At 39.3% G+C, this 19,115-nt stretch overlaps 1 protein-coding gene across 8 annotated transcripts in view; it reads left to right on the forward strand.

Annotated features, from left to right (window-relative positions):
* The window catches only part of Depdc5 (DEP domain containing 5, GATOR1 subcomplex subunit), a 134,850-nt gene that overhangs the window by 84,200 nt on the left and 31,535 nt on the right, over positions 1-19,115 (forward strand). For 6 of the 8 annotated variants that reach the window (XM_048798292.1, XM_048798285.1, XM_048798286.1 and 3 more), the window contains 3 exons: positions 100-230; positions 7,927-8,035; positions 11,320-11,385. In XM_048798292.1, coding sequence (XP_048654249.1) covers positions 100-230; positions 7,927-8,035; positions 11,320-11,385 — 306 coding nt within the window. The remainder of the gene's footprint in view (positions 1-99; positions 231-7,926; positions 8,036-11,319; positions 11,386-19,115) is intronic. The other 2 variants (XM_048798288.1, XM_048798290.1) reach the window with 1 other exon arrangement.

The following is a 19,115-nucleotide window of genomic DNA, read 5'->3' on the forward strand; positions in this document are numbered from 1 at the left end:
GAATTCCCAGGGCTTGAAGATGAAGAGGCTTATGCTGGTGTGTGAGTGGGGTCTATTGCAAAAGCCCTTTTGAGCTTCATCTCTTCTTTTCTGCTTTAGAAAGGAACTGCCATGAAAGGCTTGCAGATGACTGGGCCCATTTCCACACACTCCCTTGAGTCTACAGGTCCCACTGCTGGGAAGAAAACCTCAGCTCTGTCTGCCCTGCTAGAGATGGAGGCCAGTCAGAAGTAAGTGCCTGGTTCAAGAGGGACCTGCCCCACCCTGAAGACCCCAAGGGTTTTCAGTGCTCTACTCCTCTGTGTGGGGTAAAATCTGTAAGGAGCTTGTAGGAAAGAAGATGTTTACATGAAAAGAAAACAAGGCTAATACCTGGTAAGTGTTGAATAATATGAAATAGGGCAGCAATTATAAACTTTCAGCCTGGGGCTTAATTTGAACTTCAGACACATTTTGTTTATCCTACAGAACATTTTTTACATATTTATATATATATTTTTTTAATATTTATTTTTTAGTTTTTGGTGAACACAACATCTTTATTTTATTTTTATGTGGTGCTGAGGATCGAACCCAGCGCCCCACGCATGCCAGGCAAGCGCGCTACCGCTTGAGCCACATCCCCAGCCCACATATTTATATTTTTGATAAATTCTTTCTATGTTGCCCAGGCTAGTCTTGAATTCCTGGGCTCAAATGATCTTCATGTCTCAGCCTCCTGAATAGCTAGGCATATACCACTGCACTCAGCTCTCAAAGCGTTTTATTTTTAAAAATTTTAAGTGTTTGGTACGGGGTATTGATCCCAGGGATGCTCTACCACTGAGCAATATCCCTAGCCCTTTTTACTTTTTGAGACAGGGTCTGGCTAAGTTGTTTAGGGACCTAGTAAATTGCTGAAGCTGCCTTGAACTTGCAATCCTCCTGCCCTAGCCTCCTGAGATTCTGGGATTGTAGGTATGTGCTATTGCATCCAGCTCACAAAGCATTTTAAGAATACTTCATCCAAGGGCTAGGGCTCTAGCTTAGTGTCAGAGCGCTTGCCTAGCATGTGTGAGGCACTGGGTTCGATCCTTAGCACCACATAAAAGTAAACAAATGAAATAAAGGCATTCTGTCCATCTACAACTACAAAATAAATAAATAAAAAAAGGAATACTTCATACCCCTCTAAAAAAATGAATACTTTATCCCAAATTTTCTGTTTTGAAGATTTCACATAAAATTCTTGATTTTATATGAATTTTTATATGAAAAATAAATGTAAGATGATCTATGATTCTATTATACAGCATAAAAATTATGTAGTATGGGTTATATAATATAATATAAAGTTATAGATAAGATATAGAGTTGGCTTTCCTTTATTATTATTATTTTTTGAGATAGTGTCTTACTGCATTGCTCAGGCTGGCTTCAAACTCACAGTCCTCCTTCTTCAGTGTGTTTTGCTTTAAGTAGTCTACATTTGTAGTCTGCCACATTGGCTACACTTTATTTTATTTATTTATTTTTTAATATTTATTTTTTTAGTTGGACACAATACCTTTATTCCATTCATTTATTTTTATGTGGTGCTGAGGATTGAACCCAGGGCCCCGAGCATGCTAGGCCAGCACTCTACCACTGAGCCACAATCCCAGCCCAGGCTACACTTTAGAAGGGCCTATGGTTCTTACTCTGGTCTTGGACCTATCTTGCATCCTCAGTTATGTTACCTGGCTGGTTTCTCTAGGCATTTGGGAATGTTAATATAGTTGACAGGATACCAGCTGGATGATACCTTGCTTGGGAGGGCAGGGAGAGTGTTCCAAGAGGTGGGATTTAATTTGGTCATGTAGGCATCAAAGGATTTACATCGAGGGGAGGTGGGACTTGGGGGGAAAAGACAACATTGCTATGCATAGGTAGAACCTGCCTTGGGCAGCTTTCTCATCCCCCCAGTAAGATTGGATTCTTTTCCTTTCTTCCTTTCTTTCTTTCTTTTTTTTTTTTTTTGGTACTGGGGAATGAACTCAGGAGCACTTAACCACTGAGCCACATCCCCATCCCAAGATCAGGTTCTTGACGCAGTGTTTGCCTGCATCCTGGGCCTATGTTCATTAGAGCACTTGTCAGTATTCTCCTGAGTGCCTCAGAAATCTGTTCACTCTTCTTTCCTCTACTGTGACTGCTTTGAGGGCAGAGGTTGTGAGTCTGCCCAGGACATAGTAGGTATACCGTGGATATTTATGGAATAGTGGAAGATAGGATGCTGAGCATCTCTCTGTATATATGTGGAGCAAGTGTGTTAGGGGAGACTGGACATTTTCTTTTGGGTGTGATGGCCAGTATTGGGTATTGTTCCCAGCAGGAGCCAGCACACAGTACACTTTCAGAAAGCAACAATGAAATGCATGAGAGAGTATGAGGTATACTGGGAGGTGCAATTGACAAGATAGCATGGGAAACTGGATGCAGTACATCGTCATGTGATCTCATACCAGGAGGAATCCTTTGAAAATTATTTTATTTTTGCGGTGCTGGGGATTGAATCCAGAGCCTTGCATATGGTAGGCAAAATCTCCAGCTTGAAAATTTTTCTGTTTTAAATAAATAAATCTTGCTTTACTGATCACCAAGCTGCAATGATCATTGACTCCTGGCAAGTCTTGTTTCATTTATATTCCACTTGTGTTCACCTTTCCTTTTATTTTTTTCTCAAATCCTAGACAAAAATATCTCATCTGTATTATTTCAGAATGTTTCTCTGAAAGATATGTCCTCTTTTTTTTTAAAAAATTCCAAACTACAATAGTATAATTTACCTAAAAATTAAGGCTTTTTTTTTTTTTTTTTAAATACCGGGGATTGACCCAGAGGCCCTTAATCACTGAGCCATAACCCCAGTTCTTTTTTATTTTTTGAGACAGGGTCTCAAAAGTTGCTGAGGCTGACTTTAAACTTGATTCTTCTGCCTCAGCCTCCTGAGTTGCTGGGGTTATAGGAAAGTATTACCATACCTGGCCATTACATTTCTTATATCATAAAATATCTAGTCTGTATTTTTGGTAGAAGTGGTTTCTTCAGGGATAAGCCTAGAGATAGGAATGCTTGGCAGGTGGGTGCCAGGAGACAGAGATTAGGTGGAGGAGGGTGATGATGAAATGGAAAAGATGGGATATGGCAGGAGAGCAGAGGAACCCAGTAGATTGCCCAGAAGATGGCAATGAGAGAAGGAAAGTGGGTAGGTTGGGCTTATTACTGATAGCTCTGTGTCTTCTTCCAAAAATGTCTCTGACCTAGGAAAGGCCCTAGAACTTTGCTTGGCAGCTTCTCCCTATAACTAATCCTTGAAAGAGAGAATAAGAACTGGATGTTACTGGGAAGGATGGAAGGTGTGAAACTAGGTGTGAGGTATCTTATTTTTTCAGTGAGTCATCACTGAGGAGACACCAAGGGCTTCTTTCCACTCAGATCAGGAGAAGAAGGCTCTCTTGGGGTAGTAGTATCCCTTCATGTGAAGGGTGAGAATCAGTTAACCCTATGGCAGGAGGCAGGACAAAGAGACCTGAGGCTTATTTCTTGTTCCCAGATGACTGCTTCAGGGGGACATGCTGTGTTTTCTTAAGAATGGACATAGAGTAGAAAGAGCCAGACTTTTTTATATAACATTTGTTCACATAGCATTTTCTTATTTTTTGAGTTGTAGATGGACACAATCTCTATTTTATTTATTTATTTTTATATGATGCTGAGGATCGAACCCAGTGCCTCACACTTACTAAGCAAAGCACTCTGCACTTGAGCCACAACCCTAGCCCCTCCACAGAGCATTTTTTTTAATGTGTTTTTCTTATTCTTCTGTTGCACCAAGCAGATTCAATGTATAACAGTGTTAGAGCAGCATGTAAAACAGCTTTAAAATTTTTCATCTATATTCTTGTTGTGTTACCATAATGTAACTATGTTTTTTTCTTTATGGTTCTGGAGATTGAACCCAGGGGTATTCTACCACTGACATATATTATCTGAAGCCATTTAAAAAAAATATTATTTTTAAGACTGTCTTGCTAAGTTGCTTAGGCTAAGTTGCTTGGGATCCTCCTGCTTCAGTCTTCTAAGTAGGTAGGATTGCAGGCATGTTTCACCATTCCTAGCTTGTCTTCATTTCTTCTAGTTCCTTCCAGTTTTTATCTGTAGGCACAGACATTTTGTCAGTCTCTCTTGGAAGGCAGATGCCTCTGAAGTCTTATGTGTTTGCTGATTAACAGCAGCAGAATCAACTTAAGGTAACAGGTATTGGCCAGCAGGCTCCTCTACTTCTATTAGAATAGTAAAGCTTGGTGACAGCCAAGTTGGGGGAGGGCAACACAGACAGACACTTCAAACAGTTGGAATGTTCTCATCCTATTCAGAGTGCCTCTTATGTGTGCTTGTTGCTTTGGGTTCCATGCTGAAAGCAGACCAGCCATGTGATATAGCATACTGTCTACTTACCAAGGCATGTGAAGGGCATCTCTGTACTTTGTCTTTCTGCTTCTGTGTAGGCTGTCTTTCTTCAGTTCATCCTTTCAGGCCCACCCAATGCATATGGGCTTGTCTGCCTGTCTTTTATCAGAATACAGTGTGTCCTTGTATATCTTCTCATATGTATACCTTGGTGCTCATCATTTTGTGCCAGTCTCCTCCCTGAACTGTTAGACAAGGAGCCTCTAAGGTCAAGGAGAGGGTCTTTCTAATGTCTGAATCTCTGACCTAGTCAGAGCACATGAAAGGCAATTCAGTCAATGTAGATTGTTATATGTATCAGTGTATCTGGAGGGGTAATGGGAGTAACTGAGAATTCTTGCCACTGCTGTTGCTCTCAGGAAGTACCAAAGAATGTCAGGGTGTGTATTTGTGTATGTGGCTTAGGAAAACATGGCTGCACTGTGGTAGAAGAAGACAGATAGATAGACATTCAGTGTGATATCAGTGGATGAGGGGAAAATGCATTTATTCTGCTATTCCCCTATTAATTATACCTCAGAGTTTCCAAGTTGATATGGAAGTTTCTCTCTTAATATATTCCAGCCAATAAAGAGAGAAGGAATGACAGAATATCATTATGTATAGTCTCTAAAGAATTAAGAATCTATCAGAGATCATCAGTAGCAGCTAATACCACCAGAGAGAGGCAGCAAGCCACTATGGGCCTCCAGATAGAAGTGTACAGCTCCACTTGGGAAGCATTCTTGCCCCAAATTGCGCCTAACTCTGCCCAAACCTCTAGGTATAACTTCTAATTCTTAGGAAGTGCAGGGCACAGAGGAACATGTTAAACAATAAAGAAATGAAATCAACACATTTAGACTGTACATTTGCAGAACAGATGAGCTACTTTCTTCAGTAAATGAGTTGCAAGAAGGGATGAAGAGGAGCATATACCTTAAAAGATGCTTAAGGGACATAACTAATTGTAAAGTAGGGACCTTATTTGATTTAAAAATAATTTTTTTCGTAGTTGTAGATGGACAACATGCCTTTATTTTATTTGTTTATATTCATGTGCTAAGGATTGAACCCAGTGCCTCACAAGTGCTAGGCAAATGTTCTGTCACTGAGCTACAGCCCCAGCCCCTGAATTCTGTTTTAAATCAAACAAACTGTTAAGGTTTTTTTGAGATAGTTGGAGAAATTGATATTATAAAAGTAAAAAAAAATTAATTGTGGCTGTGTTTTTAAAAATTATTCCCTTTTTAGGGCTGGGGATATGGCTCAAGTGGTAGCGGGCTTGCCTGGCATGCGTGGGGCACTGGGTTCGATCCTCAGCACCACATAAAAGTAAAGATATTGTGTCCACCTTAAAAAAAAAAAATTATTTCCTGTTAGAAACAATGCAATATATATGGAAAAATAATACCATATGTAAGTTTTGCTTCAAATGATTTGGTGTGGGAAGGAGGGAGATATAGATGGAACAAGATGATCTCCAAGTGTTATCATTTTGATGGCTGGATATGTAAAGATTTCTTACATTCTTTACTTTTGCATATGTTTGAATTTTTCTATAACAAAATATTTTAAAAGCGAGTGTTTCTGGTTACTGTGGAGACAGATTTTAATTGCTGGTGTGAGATTACTTTGTGATCAGTAACACAAATATCAGAATTTGGCCTGAGGTGTGTGGTTCACTAATAGAACTTTGCCTAGCATGAGTGAAGTCCTGGATTCTATTTTCAGGACCACATACAGAGAAAAAATCAGAATTTTAAGATGAAAAGCGTTGCAGATTGCATGCCTGGGGGTGCAGACCAATTGGAAATTTAGCATATAGGCTGTTTATTAAGGAGAGTCCGTGAGCTTAACACCTTTGAGAGGGAGTGGGAAGAAACAAGAATTGGTACACTTATCTGCAGCATCTGGTGACAGCCTTGGGTGACCCTGTCTGAACACTGGATCTGGCATAGCCTTCAGAGATTAGCTGGGTTGGGCCAATATTGTCAGGCCTTCACAAACACATACACATACACACCACATTTACTCTGTCTCACACACACACTGATCATTAATTGGCTGTGACATCCTGTGGGTTGGGGAGCTCAGAGGAGGATGCTCTGCAGCTTGGACTGTCCCTTAATGCACTGACCCCTGAGCTACTTGGACAGTGTTCCCAGTTATTGAGGCAACAAGGCCATAGCAGAGGGATCTAGGTGGTGCCTCACAGTGTCCACTGCAATGATATAGTTGATATTCCACATCTATGGGTGTTGTATTCGTGGATTCCACCAATCATGAATTGAAAACATTCTGAAAAAAATTTGCATCTGTGCTGAACTTTAGTTCTAGGTATTATGCTGACTTTATTTTTAGGTATTATTCTCCAAACAATACTGTATAACAGCTATTTGCATATCATTTATTATGTGTTAGATATTATCAGTAATATTATTATGTGTTAGATTATATCAGTAATATAAAGTGTGTGGGAAAAGGTCTGTGGTTTTATTTAAATACTGTGCTGTTGTATATAAGGGATTTGAGTATTCACAGGTTTTTGTGTCCACAATGGGGTACTAGAACTGATGCCCAGAAGATACCAATGTGAATTCTACATATATTACAATAATAATGAAACATTTAAGACTACAATATGAGCCTTCTGAATCTTACCTAATAAGAATACAGTGATATAGTAGAACAAAGTAATTTAAGCTAAAATAGGTCACAATTAATTTTAGTATGGAAAAGGATTTGAAAATGATCATGAAGGTAGTATTTATGTACATCAAAACTGAAATAAGATGAAATGACATAAGAAAACCACATTTGTCTTTTTCATGAGATAGTGTCTGTTAGATTTGGGTGCATATTTTGAGGGGGATGGGTATTAAATATGTTTGAAAGGATAACATAAATTCCTTCAAAATGTATAGAGTTAAACATTTCCCCCCTTTTAATTTGTGTCATATATGAATGCAGCCCTAATTTTCAAAATATGCTTTTGCTGATATGTTTAATAAGAATGAGAAAAAGTCTTCCCAGAGGACTAAAAAAATGGTGATCAATTCCAGGAAGTAGGGACCAATTAGGTGCCCTTTAAAAGTAATAATAAGCTTTTATTTAGTCAATGTTTTGCTGTATTGTCCTGGCTGGCCTCAAACTCCTGGGCTCAGGTGATCCTCCTGCCTCAGTCTCTTGAGTTAGTGGGACTACAGGCATGCACCACCACACCCAGCCCAGAATGATCTTTAAATTGTGCTGTTTTCTGATTTATTGTGGAGGACTGGTGACTGTTTAGGACAGTTTAATGAAGTTAAGTGTACCAGGTAGGACCTGAAGAAGAAATAAGGCAGAAGCTTGTGTGTGTGTTTTGAAGATACCAGTAACAGAGCAATCTTCATTTTGGCTAATGTGGATCCTTCTTTACGCAAGCTGCAGTCATATGTTTTTTTCTCCTTTTAGGTGTCTGGGAGAACAGCAGGCAGCTCTGCACAGTGGAAAAAGCTCTACCCAATCAGCTGAGAGCATCAGTGTTGCAATGACTCCCACCTATGTGGACAGCCCACGAAAGGTAAAGGAGGCCACTCCTGTGGGGAACTGCCGAATGCTCACAGAGACCCAATGTGTAGGGCAGAATGGATAACCCTTCCAATCCAGGATTGAATGTGCTAAAACTTTCGATGAATTCTTCCCACACTCTTTTAAGGTTCTATTACTTTTACCATCTTTATTAACAAACTTTCATATTCAAATTGTAAGGAAGATAAAATTCTAGTTAAGTGCAGTTATAAAAGAAAGTAAAACTAAACTCTGTTGGTTCAGTCCTGAGATCTGACTTGAGTTTTGAAATTGGCCATCTGGTTTTATTTTAGCATCATTGTTAGTTTTCCCAGTCAGGAGTACAGTGCTTCTGAAGAACCTTCTAAAAGGTTTCATTGTTCTTTACTAATGGAATTACTATCAGTTTTCTTAGATTCCTGAGAAATATAGTCAGACAGAAGCGTTCTGGACAGAGTAGAACAAAAATAAAAAATTCCGAGATTTTATACCTCTACAAGGAATAGCAAGTGCAGTAGAAGGGCAGAAAATTCTATAGGTGAGGCTTTTTATCTTTTAAGACCAATAGACTTGACTTTGTTATCTTATCTCCTGAGAAATTCAAAATCTGAGATTATTCTGCTGTGGTAGGATGAGCTGAATGTACTTCTCTTATCTGGGAGATGAAAGAGATTGAGTGAATATATTTTATCTCTCTAGGCTATCATTTTATCTCCATGTCATAAAAATATTTCATGTCATTCAATATTTTTCAAAAGTATGATTTTTTTTTCCTTACCAGGAATCAGGCACTGTACCACCAAGTCATACATCCAGCCTCAAAATGATTTGTAAAAATAGCTATGAGCTGAGGTATAGCTTAGTGGTAGAGTATGTAGTTATGTAGTTAGTATGCACAGGCCATGTGTTCGTTTCCCCGGCACCACACACACAGAAAAGCCGTATAGTCAGGCATGGTGGTGTTTGCCTATAATCCCAGCAGCTTGAAAGGCTGAGGATCACAATTTTGAGGTCAGCCTCAGCAACTTAGGCCCTAAGCATCTGTTTCAAAATAAAAGATAAAAAGGGCTGGAGATGTGGCTCAATGGTTAAGTGCCCTTCAGTTCAGTCCCTGGTACAAAAAAAGAAAAAAGCCATATAATATTTAATCATAGGAATGTAACTTCATTTGGACATTTTAAAATTAGAATTATAGATGATTTCTAATTTTGAGATAAATTTTGTTAATCATTCTATAAGTTATAATCTGTGATACATCACAATTATAAATAATGTTACAATGACCTTCCTCACAATAATATTTTGAGCATATCTCTGATTATTTCCTTAGCATAAGTTACTAGAATTATATTACTTGAATTACTCAGATGGAGGGATTAAAATATGAGACTTGTGGGGCTGGGGTTGTAGCTTAGTGGTAGAGCACTTGCCTTATATGTGTCAGGTGCTCATATTAAAAAAAAAATGAGACAAAAATGCCATCTGAAGCTCTAGGCAAGTTATAGTCTATATGGACCAGTGGCCAGCAAACCTAAATATATACATTAGGCTTTTGGACCAAAAAACAAAAAAGCTATTACATAGGTACTTCTATAAACATTTAACATTATAAAGCAGTTTATCTCTCTCAGACTGTAAAAAGACAGTAATTTGCCAGATTTGGACTACAAGCTATAGTTTATTGATCACTGCTCTAGGGAGTAACTTTAGGTTCCAAGGCGAACTGGTGTGCAAAGAATGTTCTATAGAAAAAGTTTTTTTTTTTTTTTTAACCTGTTCTCATGTGTACATGAATCTTAGCATCATCAGCACTTCTGCCAATATATGTTCTGGCAGAGAGGAGTCAGGAATGGAATAATGAGGTACAAAAGTCCCTTGTGTGCTGCCCACTAGCTTTTTTAGTTGTTTGTTTTAAACATTTGTTTATTGTCATCTTTGAGGATTTTAAAAAGTGCCAAGGATATGATAGAGAAATTATAGAATCATAAACATTTAGATTAAAATATACCAAACACCAAATGACTAGGTTGCTTTTTAGAATGTTCTCCTGATCTTCCAATTGAACATTTAAATCCAGCATAGTAACTGTTACTATTGCTGGACATAGACTCCCAAGTTTAAAGAAGTGGAAGGAAAACTGCTATGAGATGTCCTGCTGATATGCTCAGAAATTCTCAGCCATATCTTCAGGTATCATTTTGTGTTGGCTGCATGAGCCAGTACCTGCCTGTGTTTCCCCATAGCCTCAACTTTCCAAGGTTTGTTTGCAATGGCTAATGGGGAGTAGCAGCAATATTGTTTTCAGTGGCTAATGGGAAATAGCAGTAATATCGCTAAAAAGAATATTCAGAAATTTCAATAATTGTAAAATTATTCTACATTTGAGTTGAAGAAAAATTGTAGGAAAGCAGAGACATTGATCAGGAGCCACTTCTGAATTTTAGTTGTAATCAGCATAAAAAATAAAAAGATATTGAAGGGACAGAGGCTGTTTGGAAAAATCTTCTATGTCATTTTTGTTTCAAGTACATGACCGTTTTCACCCCATATGATTAGACTGGGGGTAGACAGCTTCAGAAAACCCCTCAAATGAGTGCTTGTGTACCTGACATTCTATGTATCTTAGCTTCTTGATGATTACACAATCAGTGGAGGAGAAGGTATGGCTGCTTCTGTACTGCTGTGTGCTTAGACGATTAATAGAGACTTCTTCCTGCATTGAATCCTCTTCTCCCATCTGGCTGCCATGTTCAATAACAGGCAGAAGAAACCTGATATCTCAGTATGTTTCTTGTCACCCAGCCAGGCAGGAGGCCAGGATGTTGCTATTATAGCCTTTGCCCTGTCATCCCCCAAAGCTGTGGCCTTTCCCTCTTCCTTGCCATAGGTCTGAAGGAATTTCAGAGCTATGTGGGAGGGCAAAAGCATCCAAGCCACACTCTTGGCAGACCTGAGGGAGCTTGGACACACCTTCTAACCCAGGTGCTTTCTCCCACACAGATGGGATATTCTGCCCAGGAAGGTGTGAGTTCTTGCTCATACTTTGCATGTGGATATTATCTTTCTGCGTGGCTCTCTCGCCTTATCTCTTTCTTCTTCTTTTTTATTTTGTATTTTTTTTACCCCATTTCCCCTCATGGGTCCTTGTTTTTCTCCTTCTCTTCTTGTTTTTATTTTTATGTTTTATGTTTCATCTCCTTCTTCTTCCCCCCATGGTTAACCGCTGGTACACACTCCATTTCTTCACTCTCTTGCACCTGCTGCTGTTGTTGCTGCTTCCTCCTCTTCTGACTTCAGGATGGGGCCTTCTTTATGGAGTTTGTCCGCAGTCCACGCACAGCATCATCTGCCTTCTACCCTCAGGTTAGTTCAACTCCAGGGCTCTGCAGCCCTTGCATGCCTGCCCATCAGCAAAAGCCATGACCTAGCCTTCTGTTCAGCTCCGAGCAGATGGAATTGGCTGAATCTGAGTTTGAGTTGCAGTCAAAATTTGAATTTGATTTCTGAGGTATCATCTCTTCCATGTTTGCAGTGATGGTAGAATAGAAGAGATTCATGTAAGAGGGACAAGTGATCCTCCTGATGTAGTCACATTTCCTCATTGCTGCCTGACTAGTTCACATGGGTGCTATGGATGTCATCACATTGCATTATTTTCCCTTTTAACTTTTATAAGCAACATTAAATATGTACACTTAGCTGGGATGTGGTGGTGCCTACCTGTAATTTCAGCTACTGGGGAAGTTGAGGCAGGAGTTTCCCAAATTCGAGGCCAGCCTCGAATTTAGCAATGACCCTGTCTCAGAATAAAAAGTAAGAGGGCTGATGACCTTTTACCTACAGTCAGTGGTAATGGGTTCAATACCCTTTACAAAGAAGAAAAAGAAATATGCATACTCAAGGACTGGACATTCATTATTTTCCTTCTAGTACTAGATGGATTTATACTATATGGCAAGAAGTAGTGAATAAACAAAGCCAACATTTACAAATATGTATGCTCTGTGTTTTGGGTTAATGATGTGTGACCCTGGGTAGTTTGCCTACCCTCTGGGCTTCACTCAACTCATTTGTCAAATAAAAGATTTAGACTAGATTTTTAAGGGCTTTCAAGCCCTTAAAATTCTTCACTTTCCTTAAGTATTTCATCTCACAACATAACCTAAAAGTTAATTACAGAATTAATTACAGAATTATAGAAATGGAGAAATTGTGGGATGAAGTTGCTTTATACAGCATAGGGTAGAGCTGGGATTTAAATACAGGACACATAGCCTTGACTTGAGACTTGCTTTATAATTAACAATAACAATAACTGTTTTAATAGGTCCCTGGTGTTCTTTCCTTTACTGAGGCCTCTAAGTAGAATAGGAAATTGACTTTAGTTATAGAGACTCCAGTAAACAGGGTTCATGCTGAATGAGGCAATGTAAAGAGGATGGAATTGGGCGGTTCATATTTCTTATTTAATAGAATTCAAAAGCATCATTTATTGTGTGCCCACTCTGCTGGTGCTTTGTAAACAATCTTTAGTTCAACGTATAAGGTGAAGTTATTATCAACCCTTCTTCCAGATGAAAACATCAAGACTTAATGAAGCTAGCTGATCATAGAGCACTCAACTAGTGAGTGGTTGAGCCCTTACACTGTGCATTTGGTTAACATTGGAGTCTCCCCTTTAATAGGAGATCAGATATTGCCATGCTTGTTGTGCAGGTCTTCAGATGTCTGTATCTACCTGTTCTCATGAGTTCATGACCCTGAGTAAAAGCGTCTCAGGACCTCCATGTCCTAATACAAACCTTTCTCATGTCTGAATGTGGGAGGCACACTTGATTTTTTTGTTTAAAACAGGCTTGCATCAAACCATATTGTCTTTTGCTTTCCTACCCAAGACATGCCCTTGTGAACAGTTTTGGACTTAGATTAGAATTTAACATAATAAAACCCAATAGGGCTGCAAGAGAGTTATTTAATAATAACCTAATAATCCATACACTTCATGTGGTAGAATTCACCTGTAGGACAAAAGTGTGATTCTTTACAATTGGGAATAGTACATAAAGATCAGATTTTGGGAGAAGCACATCCAGTTTATATTACCCACCAGGTGTATTGTTAAAAAATGTGTAAATTGTTTACAAAATTAACTCATATTAGAGATAGTAAGGGAGCTCCCTACATATATACAAAATTAAATTGTACCTTTTTAATTGTTTTATGTTCACTTTTTCTTTTTTTTTTTTTGGTATGGGAATTGGACCTAGCCTTTTTCAGTTTTTATTTTGAGACAGGATCTCACTAAGTTGCCCAGACTGGCCTTAGCATCCTGAGTTTCTAGGATTATGCCCCATGTCCTTTTGAGTATTAGAAATAATATACTCTTTTCAACAAATTTCAATGGGATGGAATCATAAGGAGCCTATTTCTGATGATAGTGCAATTAAGTTACATGTCAATGAAAAACTGATAATAGAAAACCCCCATATATTTTGAAATAAAATAACATACTTCTTCTTTTTTTTTTTTTTTTTTGGTACCAGGGATGAACGTAGGTGTGCTTAACCACTGAGCCACATCCCTAGTGCATTTTTATTTTTTATTTTTGAGACAAAATCTTGCTGTGTTGCTTAGGGCCTTGCTAAATTGCTGAGGCTGGCTTTGAATTCTGGATTCTCGTGCCTCAACCTCCTGAGCACGTGGGATTAAGGCTTGTGCCACCATGCTTGGCAAAGTAACACACTTCTAATTAATGTGGCAGGAATGATATAAATACCTAACATTGAGCTGGGTATGTGATGGACATGTTGTCAATAATGATTAGGATTAGTATAGTCATCTTTCTATGTCCATCCACAGATTCAACCAACTGTGTATCAAAAATATTCAGGAAAAAAATGCATCTATACTTTACATGTACAGACTTTTTATTGTCATCATTATTCCTTAAGCAATACAGGACTGGGATGTAACTCTGATAAAACACTTGCCTCACATGCATTAAGGCTTGGGTTTGATCCCCAGTTACAAAAAAGAAAAGACAAAAAACTAAAAATAAAACTAAAACAAAAAACCCTAAGCAATACAGTATAACAACTGTTTGTACAGCACTTGTACTGTATTAGGTATTATACATAATCTAGAGATAATTTGAAGTGTATAGGTGGATGTGTACAGGTTATATGTAAATAGTATGCCATTTTTTTATATAAAGGACTTTTTTTTTTTTTTGTGCATGGGGATGGGGTGGGGTGGGGTTTATTGGGGATTGAACTCACGGGCACTTCACCACTGAGCCACATCCCCAGCCCTATTTTGTTTTTTATTGTGTCTCACTGAGTTGCTTAGCGGCTCACTTTTGCTGAGGCTGGCTTTGAACTTGCAATTCTCTGCCTCATCCTCCTGAGCTGCTGAGATTACAGGCATGCACCATCACACCTGGCTTTTTTTTTTTTTTTTAATCTTTTTAAAATTGGGGATTGAATCCAGGGGTACTTTGTCACCGAGCTACATCAGTCCTGTTTTTTATTTTGGTCTTAAAACAGGGTCTCATCAAGTTGTTGAAGGTCTTTAATGAGGCTGCCCTTGAACTTGCCATCCTCCTACCTCAGCCTCCTGAGTAGCTGACATTATGAACATGTACCACTTTGCTTGGCATCCTTGGATTTAAATATCCTGGGGGTCCTGGTGTCCTGGAACCAGTTCCCTGCAGATCCTGAAGGGTGATTGTTACTATGTTGCCAGATTATAATGTCAATTTAATGCATCTCTGCTTATTAAGGACTATTCCCTCTCTGCTTTTTCTTTCCACCCTAATCCAGGACCAGAAAATATCAAATGTGTAGTTAGCCTCTTAAAAGAAAGGAGCTACATGTTAAAAGACTATCAACTTTTAGGCTCTGGTGTCAAGCTGCCTATTACTCCATGAACTGGTGCAAACCTCTCTCTTTGCCAACTGCACTAACCTCCCCCAACCTTGGGTTTTTAATCTGTAGAATGGGACTAATAATTCTGCTCTTTTCATAGGGTTGCTATGAGAGTGAAATGAGATGAAGCATCTCTGTGGTTAGCTCAGACCCGGCTCACAGTCATTCCTTTTTTTAAAAGATATTGATGGACCTTTATTTTATTCATTTATTTATATGTGGTGCTGACCCAGTGCCTCACACATGCTAAGCAAGTGCTCTACCTCTGAACTCCAACCCCAGCCCCTCACAGTCATTTTTTATAGTGGATCTGTGTATGGTTGAGGGAGTCTGGAGTGGGAGGGAGCACAGGAATATAAATCAGTGAATGAGCTTGATTGAACTAATCAGCAATTTTCTTAATGTGTCTAAAAATGGGCTTCAACTGGGTGGCCTTTTCCACCCTTTCTAGCTCTATGATGACCCTGCTGGATCTTGGAATATAAAGTCCTCAGTTCTTGCTGAGTTGCAAAGGTGATGCCATGGTTTTTTATCCCTCAGAGTAGGTCTTTCCTGAGAAGAGATTATTGTTAGTTAAGCTGGGGGGAGGAGCTATCACTGCAATCCAACTTTACTAAGGTAAAAAAATTACCTGTAAAACTAAAGCTGACAATAGTACACAGGGGGTTCCAAGTAACAGAGTTGTGTGCCACAGTTGGTGGTCCCTTATGCCACCAGTTAATCATTTTGACTGTGATGAATTTGCCACTCTTTGTTTGATAGCTAGAATACAGTTGCAGTTTTCCTGTTCTCTAGAAATTGACTTTTGTCATCACAAACAAACATAATTAAACATAAGAATTTGGAGGGCATGAGAAACACTTGATCAGGTAATTTTTTCCTTAGGAGTTAACCTCATGATGTCTTCTGTCTACAGTTCAGAGCCTAAAGGGACGTGGTGATCAAGAGAGGCCCTGACACATGAGACCTTAGTCAGTATTAGGGCATCTTCCCTTTCTTGACTCTTTGATCCCCAGCAGATACTCTCATAAGGAGGCTTAGGTCCCAGCAGCCCAGCCCAGCCCAGCATAACAGGTTGGATTTGCATAGTAAATGTTTCTGGAGTCATCACTTTGTTTAGTTATCTCCATGTCCATGGACACGCTCCTCCCAATATACCCTGTAGCAGCCTCCTGTGTGGTCTTCTGCTGCCATCCAATTCCTTTCCAATCTGTTTTCTATCCTGCCTCCAGGGTTATTTTCTGAAATGAAGTCTGATTATATCATCCATCATTAACCTTTCCAAGCCTTTCTTTCCTTTGGGATAAAGATTGAAATGCTTATTATGCATGAAAGGTCCTGCACAATTGGGGCCCCAAACTTTCCAGTCTCATTTTCTTCCTCATTCTCATCCTCACTCTTATACTCCAGTGACCGCTGTAAGCACCAGATTTCCTTCTGCTGCTATGCCCTGGCATGTGCTTTCCCTGACTATGTCTGGTTAATTCTTCCTTGAGACAGATCCCATATCAGGCACTTGAATAATTCTTTTTTCAGCATCTCATTTCTCTCACCACTTCACATTTGTATGACTGGAATTTTGTACTCACCTTCCACACCCAACTAAGCTCCAAGGGGACAACTATAATGTCTGTTCTGTTCACTGTTAATTCTTCAGCTCCTAATCCAGTTCCTGGCTCATAGGAGGTGCTCAGGAAATGTTGGTAGGGAACATCTCTGAGATGTTGGTAGGGAAGACAGGCACAGAAAATAATGGGGCCCTTTTTGTTTAAAATAATAGGATTCCCTATTTGTCCCATTGACAATTTATAAAAAACCCTGAAATCCAAGTCAAATGTGGAACCATTCTGGTTTAAGTATGTAAGAGGAGGAGCCTGAGATGACACGTAGCCCCAGACAATTGTACCCTGTGATGGCCCCAGAAATGCTGGGTTCTGTAGAACTTTGGGACCACATCTGTTAGGGCAACAGTTTTTAGTGTGTTCATGGACAAAAGTTTCTGGAGAGTCTCAAGATTGTGATGTGTCCAAAAGTGCCTTTTGCTCAGTGTTCTTTCTTCTGAGACATATATGAATAGAAGGCTCATATGTCCAAGGACTCAATCCCTCCTGAGGATCTCTGGGACCTACTAACCAACTTTGCCCTAACCTAAACCCTCCACAGTAGCCAGGTTCTTACCTGAAATCTTTGTGCAGGGCTTCCGCAAAGGATCAGGATGTTCAAATGTCCCCAAAATGTATCTGTCCTTGCTGTTTTTTTTTCTCCCTGCTTTAAATTTGAATTGATTGGAAATACTTAAAAGGAGATTTCATACAAAAATCCAAGTTTCTGTCTTGCGTGTAAATAAGCTAGACACCAAGTCTGGTTTCCTATCTAGCAAAAATCACATGTCTACCAAGCAGCGTGCAGCCCTTCCTGTTTTTAAAAACAAGTACTCAGCCCTTGTCACTGTGGTACATGCCTGCTACTTGAGAGGTGGAGGTGGAGGCGGAAGCAGGAGGACTGCAAGTTCAAGGCTAGCTTGCCAACTTAGTGAGACCGCATCTCACAATGTAGTTTAAAAAGGGCTGGGAATGTTGCTTTAGCATGCAGGAGTCCTTGGGTTCAATCCCCAGTACTGCAGAAAAATAAATAAATAAATAAAAAATAAAAAATAAAAACAACAACCCCAAACCTCCAAAACTCAGCCAGATGTGCTTCAATATGTTTTCTACAGCCCAAGTTTTGTTTCTTTTTCTTTTCTTTTTTTTTTTTTAGTGCTGGGGATTGAACCTAAGACTTGTGCATGCTAGGCAAATGCTATACTACTGAACAATACCTCTAAACCCACACACATTTTTTGTTTGCAGTTTTTGCTTCTTTGCTTCTACAGTGATGGAAATATTGTATTTTTGCACTGTTCAACATAGTAGCCCCTGCTCATATATAGCTATTGAGGGGCTTGCAGTGTGGCTAATGTGATCTAGGAACTGAATATTTAATTTAATTTTTGTTAATTTATATTTTAAAGAGCCACATTTAGCTAGTAGCTTCTGTATTGCATGGTCCAATTCTAAATGTTAAAAATGTTATTGTAGATCAAAAAATTACTTGATTATACTATAATTTCACACTTTTCCTACATGCTTTTTCTCTTTATTGGGTTTTCTCATGTATTTATTTTATCTTATTATATGTGTATTTGTAATAGCCTCATGTTTTGTGGAGTTATGTGAGATATAAAAGCACAAATAACTATTCATGAAGAGGTTTTAGGATGAACATGTGGAAAGGGAGGCAATACCTGCAGAGAAAGTTCAGTTCAGTTGAGATAGTATATACCAAGCACTGCTGGATATAGGTCTGTGGTCTGTGTCAAATACTATGGGAGGTACAGAATGGAAAACACTTTACAAATATTACTTAATGTGTGTCATCCCCTTCCTATCCCCAGATGGGCAGGGGGAGTATTTTCATTTGGGATGATATTTCTTTCTTCCCTGGTGTCATAAACCTTGCAGAACACCCGGCTATGGGTCTGGGAGTTTATTCCCAGTCCTTCCCACCTGCTTTTCAGTATATAGGATTCTGTCAAGGGTCTGTTTTTGGTACCTCTGCCTGACCTGAAGGAACTGGGTGTCTGGAAGGAAGAAGTACCACTTAGCCCATTTGTCTCCAGGTAAGAGAGAGTAGAGTGCTATCTCCCAATAGCCTCCAGGCACAGTTGGGAACTGGTTGTGCAGATCTGACTGCTTACTGGTGACTGATTATTCTTTAGCCTGAGAAAGCAGGAATGTGACAGGTGGAGGTCGTAAAAGGCCTGTCAAGGCACCTGTTATGATTGATGCTAATCTCAGAGGCATCCCTGACAGGGCTCTCTCTTTACCATTTTCCATAGCTTTTGGAGTGCTAGGAAGTAGGGAAGAGACTGGCAGTTGGTGGTGCTGCTGATGGTTGTGCGTATGAGAGAGAGAGAGAGAGAGCGCGAGCGAGCGCACCAGACTGTGTAGATTTCACCATTTTTTTCTATTGATGTCTTCTTTTCTGTTCCAGGCAGGATCCAATCCAGGCACCCCATTGTGAATAATGTTGCAATGAACATGAGTGTTCAGATATCTCTTTGACATACGGATTTAGAATCTTTTGTGTACATGTTAGTTGTCATGTTTCTCCTGTCTCCTCTGGTCT

Source organism: Marmota marmota, unplaced genomic scaffold (assembly GCF_001458135.2).
Source record: "Marmota marmota marmota unplaced genomic scaffold, marMar, whole genome shotgun sequence".
NCBI classification, from domain to species: Eukaryota; Metazoa; Chordata; class Mammalia; order Rodentia; family Sciuridae; genus Marmota; species Marmota marmota.